This window comes from Cynoglossus semilaevis, chromosome 1, assembly GCF_000523025.1.
Source record: "Cynoglossus semilaevis isolate Cse_v1.0 chromosome 1, Cse_v1.0, whole genome shotgun sequence".
NCBI lineage: Eukaryota > Metazoa > Chordata > Actinopteri > Pleuronectiformes > Cynoglossidae > Cynoglossus > Cynoglossus semilaevis.
In genome coordinates this window covers 27663519-27671136 of record NC_024307.1, presented here as the reverse complement: position 1 = coordinate 27671136, position 7618 = coordinate 27663519, and the positions used below count along the sequence as shown (strand labels likewise).

The 7618-nt window shown below is 37.9% G+C and overlaps 1 protein-coding gene across 3 annotated transcripts in view; it reads right to left on the bottom strand.

Annotated features, from left to right (window-relative positions):
• The window catches only part of LOC103388853 (cGMP-specific 3',5'-cyclic phosphodiesterase), a 41936-nt gene that overhangs the window by 15144 nt on the left and 19174 nt on the right, over positions 1–7618 (bottom strand). Inside the window, exon 1 of one of the 3 annotated variants that reach the window (XM_025061225.1) lies at positions 1202–1970. The exons of 1 other annotated variant lie outside the window; for it this stretch is intronic. In XM_025061225.1, the coding sequence (XP_024916993.1) occupies positions 1202–1299 (98 nt within the window). In that variant the 5' untranslated portion in view covers positions 1300–1970. One more of the 3 variants, XM_025061276.1, reaches the window with a different exon arrangement.

Below are 7618 nucleotides of genomic sequence, written 5' to 3'. Positions count from 1 at the left end.
ATTTGGATATATTTACACAGCATAGAATGTAGCGCACCACTGCAGACACCAAGAGTTTCAACTGCAAACTAATGCATATACAGTATATACTGTATATTACCCTTTGACACTTTTTTACCCAGAAGCCCTCTGCTATAGTTTTTCTCAGCAACACTGCATGTGGCTATGAGGATATAACATAAATGATCCCTATGTTTGCTTTTAAAGAATAACTTTGATTTATACTATGCATTCCACATTACGAAGGTAATTCACCGTCTCCTTAGAGCAAAGTTACACTCAGTGAACATGACCTCACCAGGTTTGTGATTTGTTTGGAAGTTCCTAAAAATGATGTATTCGCCCAATTTATTTTTATTTTTTTAAATTTTGGAAGAACCAAAATTTGCCAAACAGGACAAACAAAACTATTACCTTTGCTAAAAAAAATAACAAAAAAAAAGATTTCCACAAAATGAAGTTGTACAATTTATCCAAAAAAATGTCATTTTTTGATGGTCAAAAACACAACAAATATATGACATTTGCCATAAATTCTGCAAAGAAGTAAAATTACATATGACATTTGCCATAAATTCTGCAAAAAAAAATGTTCCCTTACAGATTTACACAAAAATGTACACCATTGTAAACATTGCATTCTGAGGCCTCTCCAAAACGCCTCAAAATGCAATGCAAGCTTAAATTTCCATTTTAAAAAAAAGACACTCAAACGCCTCAAAATTCGTGTTTACACAAAATTGCTTACTTGTATGTAATCAGTAATCACCAGTAAAGCAAAAGCACACACCACTTGACCACGGTGTTGCCAGATTTAAGTCTTTGTCACGCACACGAACAAAGCACGTAAATGCAGCGTGATGGAAACGCACCTGAGCTGGGGAATAGAGCCACTAGCTCACTGGCCCTCTCTTCCTCCCCACACCTCCTCCCACTGCGGGGATGCTCACTCAGTTCAGTTCGGGGATACACACACACACATAGGTAAAGTGATACTTGTAATACAAACAGTCTGAACTAACAGCATAAATGAACGCTGGTCCTAACTGACTGACCGACCGACCGACCGCGCGCGGAAGCGAACCGACTTTCATTGACATGTTACACCGGGGCACACTCACCGCCACCGTCCACATTCGTGTTGTAATGAGAGACAAGAGTTCACTGCGGGTTTTGTTTTTTTGTGTTGTCGTTGTTTTACCTCGTCGCCTTCCTGACAAAGTAGGAGTGCGTGAACTCCAAGTGGTCGTCCAGCCACGCTTCCATCCTCTCGCGTTCTGGGGAGAAGCAGTCCTCCATGGCGCAAAGGAGGCAGACGGCAGAGCTCCGGTTAACGTCTACATGGAGGCTGAGCGCACGGTCAAAAGTCGGTAACGACGAGTGGGTAAGGGGTTAGTTTGTGATAGAGGGAGGGTCACAGAGAGAGGGGGAGGGAGAGAGAGAGAGAGAGAGAGAGGTGGTAGCGGTGAGTCGCTCGGTCCGTTCGCGCGGATCATAAAGTAGTGACTGTGAGCGCTTCCTCTTTGGACAAGCGACAGTTGGAGACGAGAGGGAGAGAAAAAGAGGGGAGGGAGGGGGATAGAGAGAGGCTGAGAGAGAGAGAGAGAGTAATTGCTCCCACTTTTACACTGTTATGATAACGGACTCAACAACACAGTGTACACAGTCTGTTACCAATACTAACTACTTGAGATTTCCTGGTCAAACGAGTAAACGAGATACTGTATGGTACAGCAAACCATAAAGTATGAAAATGTTAATTAAAACTTTGAAACAATTTGTGCAAAAAAAATATATATATATTTTGATGAGGAAAATCAAGCATTTCGCAAAATATTAAAGCTGCAGCACATTTTTTTTTATTATTTAAATACAGTGGAACCTCGGTTTTTGAACTCATTCCTGAAGGCCGTTCGTGAACAAGTGCGAAAACTAAAACAATTTTCCCCCATAGGAATCAATGTAAAATGGATTATTCCGTTCCTGGACCCTGGATGATTGATTATTCAAACTTTTCAACAGTTTTTTTTTTTTTTGGTACAGGTTCATACACGAAACCAATGAAAATAATTAGATCTGACAAAAAAGATGAACACAACTGAATGAAGAATACAGCTACAAAATAAGAAAGGCAATTTCAAACACGGAGGAGTCGTGATTGCGCAATGGTAGCTTCGCTTTCTCACTAATTATTGTCTCCGAAATACTGTCGCCGGCCAACTGCTTTTGGTTGAAATCAGTAGCAACCTTTCCACTTCTTCTATTGTCTGAGATCTTTGCTTGGTGATCACAGTCACTCCTTTGACAACCTTAGCTTCTTTTATTGCTTCCTTGTTCTTAATGATGGTACAAATTAACGTCTTAGCTAAGCTATATTGTAAAGCCATATTGTAAAGATTATACAAAGTCAATCCTCATGCTTTTGTATAATCTTTCTTCACTTCTATTATTGTTCTCAATATTTTCCTTTCCACCTTTCCACTTTCACTAGCTTTTTTAAGGTCCCATGGTGAATTATGGAATACAAAAATACTCAGTGATCACTTACTGGACCGAATCCAGGGTGCCAAGCCGTCCATTTTATTTTAGGCCCTCAAGGTATCTCCAGAAAAATTCGGACCCTCTGAAAAATATAGCTAATGACCCCTGCTCTGCCGCATTTAGACTGATAGCTTTAAATGGAAGTTGGTTTGTCTTGTCTGAAAAGTACTGCACACGTACAAACGTTTTAAATTTAGTTTCCTCATCAAGTCTCAACCCTGTGACGTTAGAATGTGCCCAGAACTGCTTGTTAATCTCTTGGGAAATAATCTGAAAAGTTCAGGAGAACATTCCCATGAATGTCCAGCAGTTAACAGCGGATTAGGAATTTTACTCTTGTGAACTTTCATGGAAGTGTTTTGCTTTCAGCTACTTCTCTGACGTCGTTGACACAACCTCCAATGACTGTCCCAGAATGCCACGACTTTCTGGGAATGCTTTAATAAAACGTTTAAATGACAGTTCTCCAGAAAAGTTGAATGTCACTTAGCTTCAGGGCAAAGGTTTTGGTCAGCGTTCAGCTGTGACCACTGAGATATTTAACCACATCCTTACACAATCGTCTACCTAACCTTACATATATTAGCATTAGCCATAGCACAGTACATGTAGGTTTCATTGAAGAGTCTTGAAAATGACCTTAGGTTTGACAAAAATGTGATTTTATTTCATTTTATTTGAGGCCCTCAACGTGTCCGTCCAGAAGAATTCTGACCCTACGAAAAATATAGGTTTTACCGCTGCTCTACTGCATTGCTCTAAAACCATAACTGAGTCGTCCATGTAGCGCTTCCACAGAACAACTTCATATGAACCTCTTGGGAAATAGTCAGAAAAGTTCAGGAGGACGTTCCCATGTATTGAGGTCTTGAATGTCTAGCAGTTAACTGTAGATTAGGAATTTTAGGCTAGTAAACTTTCATGGAAAGTGTTTTGCTTTCTGCTATACTTCTCTGACGTTGTTGACACAACCTCCAATGAATGTTCCAGAATATCAAGACTTTCTGGGAATGCTTTAATAAAAGGTTTTAATGACAGTTCCCCAGAAAAGTTGAATGTCACTAGCTTCAGGGCAAAGGTTCCGGTCAGGCTTCAACTGTGACTACTGAGATATTTAACCTGACACAGCCTATTAGCTTTAGCCATAGCACGGTCCATACATGTTTCATTGAAGAGACAGAATTACCTTGGGTTTGAATGTATGTTTAACAGTTGTCCTCTCAGGGGTTAAAAGGTCACCTGACCACATTGGGACCAGTCATAGACCAGGGATCTCAAGCTGAGTTGGGGGGCCACTGCTGTCACAGTCATTGCACTGAAGGGTCAAGTTAGTGCTTCATGTTCACAACAAAAAACATATCAGATAGAGTAGTCTTTTTTTTAATATACTGTAAATTCAATTTTTAGTATTTTTAACACATTTTAGCTGTTTTTCTTAGACTGAGGTTAGCAGCTGTTCCTTTCAAAACAAAACAGAATTCACTAAAACAAATTCTATGGCGCTAGTGCTTAAACATTATATTGCTGATCTCAAGGGAATAAAGAGTAATGACTCTTTTTCCATTCCCTTCTATTTATGTATTTGGTTTATACAGTATGATTTATAAGCATATACATAGCAGGTCTTTTAGCTTTGACCTCAGCTGCGATGACCTTTACAAAAAGATACAAATGGTTTGTCACAATAATAAAAGCTGAACATCAACATGGCCAAAATTAACTTTGAGGAATAGACCTTTGGTTGCTTTAAAGAAGTCTTAAAATATATATATATTGATATTTAATATTAACTTTAGTCATCTCTAAGATATATGTTTTCAGATTGAAAAGTCCACAAAATCCCGGCGAAATAATTCAACGTATTTATCTTCTTTTTTTTTTTTTTTCCTTCGTCTGTAAATTAAACCCGACCGTTCCAAAAAAAAAATTTAAATTATTTCCCCGGGTTTTTGGGGATTTTTAAATTTAAAAATCCCCAAAAACCCGGGGAAATAATTTAAATTTTTTTTTTTTTTTCCTTCGTCTGTAAATTAAAGCCGACCGTTCCAAAAAAAAAATTTAAATTATTTCCCCGGGTTTTTGGGGATTTTTAAATTTAAAAATCCCCAAAAACCCGGGGAAATAATTTAAATTTTTTTTTTTTTTTACCTTCGTCTGTAAATTAAAGCCGACCGTTCCAAATAAACAATTTAAAATAAAGCCGCGTACTAATCAACCTTTTAATTTTTCAGTGAATCCCATCACTGGAGAAGATCAGGCTTTTATTGATGGAGCCTAATGGCTTTCAGTGTCTGTGTCTGCCCTCGCTCTGTTGGTCTCCTGGGTCCTCCCAGCTGGACTCACAGCCCCACCGGTGGTGTTACCTTACCAGCAGATGGTGGCTGGTCGCCTCGGGGGGGGAACCCCCCACTCCCACAACCACCAGCCCCTCTAACCTCACCAACACCCCCAGCTTCACCCAACACCAATCACAGACAGCAGTTCATTCATCCCTACCTCCTTCTATAAACATAGCACAGCACAATTTCTTCCATTACTGGTTGATGGTTACATTTTCAGCGACATTTAAGTTGCAGGCGAATTCTATTGCAAACACTTTGAATTAAGCTATAAATGAATCCACTTGTAGATAAAAAAAAAAAAAGTGTGGGGGATCCCCATTGTAGCAGATGTTATTTGGAAATATGACCTGCTGGTGGCGCTAAAAGAGATGTAAAGGAAACACCAAAGTCAATGAGAGTCATTCTCTGGAGACTATAGATGCTCAGCCATTGAAATACACGATCTTGACCAAAGAGGTGGATTAATAGAGTGACTGACATTGATCCCTTCTTGTGGTTATGAGAAAAGATAAAAAAAAGTCAATATATATATATTTAAACCGGGTAATATACGCAAGTCTGGAAAATATAATTTGCTAAAGAAAACATTAATTTTCATGATTTGTTGTTCATTGAGATATTTACAAATTTATACGTACGTAGAAACCCAAGCTGTCAATAATGTATTTATGTCTAATCCTGTGGTTCCCAAAGTAGGGGATGGGGTTTTATGTATGTCACTGATTTGTTATTATATTTCCTTTTTTGGATATTGGGTTTAAGGAACCACAGTGAATTTAAGATTTTAAAACAACAGCTGTGAATGTATCGACTTATTGCAGGGTCTCAAACCGGAAATCATCTTGCTGTAAGGCAGTGGTTCTCAAAGTGCGGGGCTGGCTCCCTCTAGGGGGCCATCACTAATACAATGGGATGGCAAATAATTTCCATTTCTATTTTCGTTTCGTTTGGTTGCAGTACATTTTACATTTGTATGATATATATATATATATATATCACATATATATATATCACATTCCTACGGTCATCCTACTCTCCTATCAAACATGTTACTCGAAGGGGAACCCACACACACAACATGTGAACTCCATAAAGAAATTTCACCACGGAAAGACCCCTTGCACACTCGCTTTAGGGGCTATACACAAATATATATACCATAATTTCCGCACTATAAGCAGCTACTTTTTTCACACGTGGCTAATTTATGGATTTTTATGAGCTAGCTAAGTTTATACCGCTAGCGAGCAGTGACTTTTCTGGTAGGCCGCTGTGTGTTATACTAGTAGCGTATGTCTGTGAATGGCTGTGTGAGTATATTTGCGTGGGGCGTGAGAGAGAGAGAGAGAACGGTAGCTAGTTAGCTCAAAAGTTGAGAGCAGTTTGAGCCCTGTCATGTTAAAGTGTGAGTTATATTCAGGTGCACTCAATAGTACGGAAATTACGGTAACAACAATTCTGCATTGAGCGAAATGTCCAAGTGCAAAATCTATGTTATGTTTACTAATGACACAAAAATTCGAAAAATGTTCAGGTGCACTCAATAGTCCGGAAATTGCAGTCTCTATATGACAATGACATTTTTAAACTTTGTCTGACCAATGAAATGGCTCTGAACTAGAATTCTATCTTATTGTTACAAAATCACAGGTCTACATATACAGAGAGCAAAAGAGAGGGTGGGAGGGTGGGGGTGTAGATGCTTCAAGTTATTTGAGCCCTGAAGTCCTTTTTAATGCATTTTAAAAGTCAAGCTTGTCTCAACTTGTCTGCACCTCCACCGTAGTCATACTGACATTAATGTCAGAGTAGCTCTGAGTGGAGGTGAATGGTCAGAACTGCTCTAACTGGACATTGTCTGATCAGACTTTACCGAAGGTAATCATTAGAGGTTGAATTAACATCCCATTAGACAATCTTTGACATTTAGAAGACATTTTTCCTCAATTTATATCTTTGCAAATATATTTTTAATTTGTTTATAATATGTTTACATGTATATAGCCCCTATTTATATTATATATTATATTTATGTATTTAACATTAAATCTATGTTTACGTCTTCTCTATATAAGGGTATATAAAATGTGTGTATAGCAAGCTAGTCCATTAACATTATTTTTTATTCTTAAACTCATGTTGCTAATTTCAAGATTTCAATTTCCTGCAAAACCATTTTTCATTTCTCATTCAATTTTTTAATTTTTTTTTTTACACTATCAATTGTTACTCCAGAAACTACTGTTAATGTTCTGCCAATGACATCTAAAACATATTACAGTTGTATAAAACCAATATATAACCAACTTTGTCTTGAACAGTGGTGTACAAAATAGGGATGGCGAGGCAGAAAAAGTCACAAAGACAAAAAAAAAAAAATCGTCTTAACTCTTTCAGAAAAAATGATTCCTAAAGTGATTGTGGACGGATGATTGACATATCAATTTTCAGACAGAGGACACATGGTGATGTGTTTAGTGTCCTTTGGGACATTTGTCCTTTGGGATATTTGGGGTCTTGTTGTCTAGTTATTTAAGAGGGTGGAAGAAGGACAAGATTGAGAACGTCTGCTGAAGCCAGTTTAGAGCTTGGCATGTCATTTTTTTTTTTTCGTTTAGCACTACGCATGTACTTAGTCGCTAGACATTAACAACAAAAATTGGAAACAGAAATAGTTGCGATTTTGTTATTACCGATACGATTATGTATTTACTTTAACGTGACTTTTAGTTTTG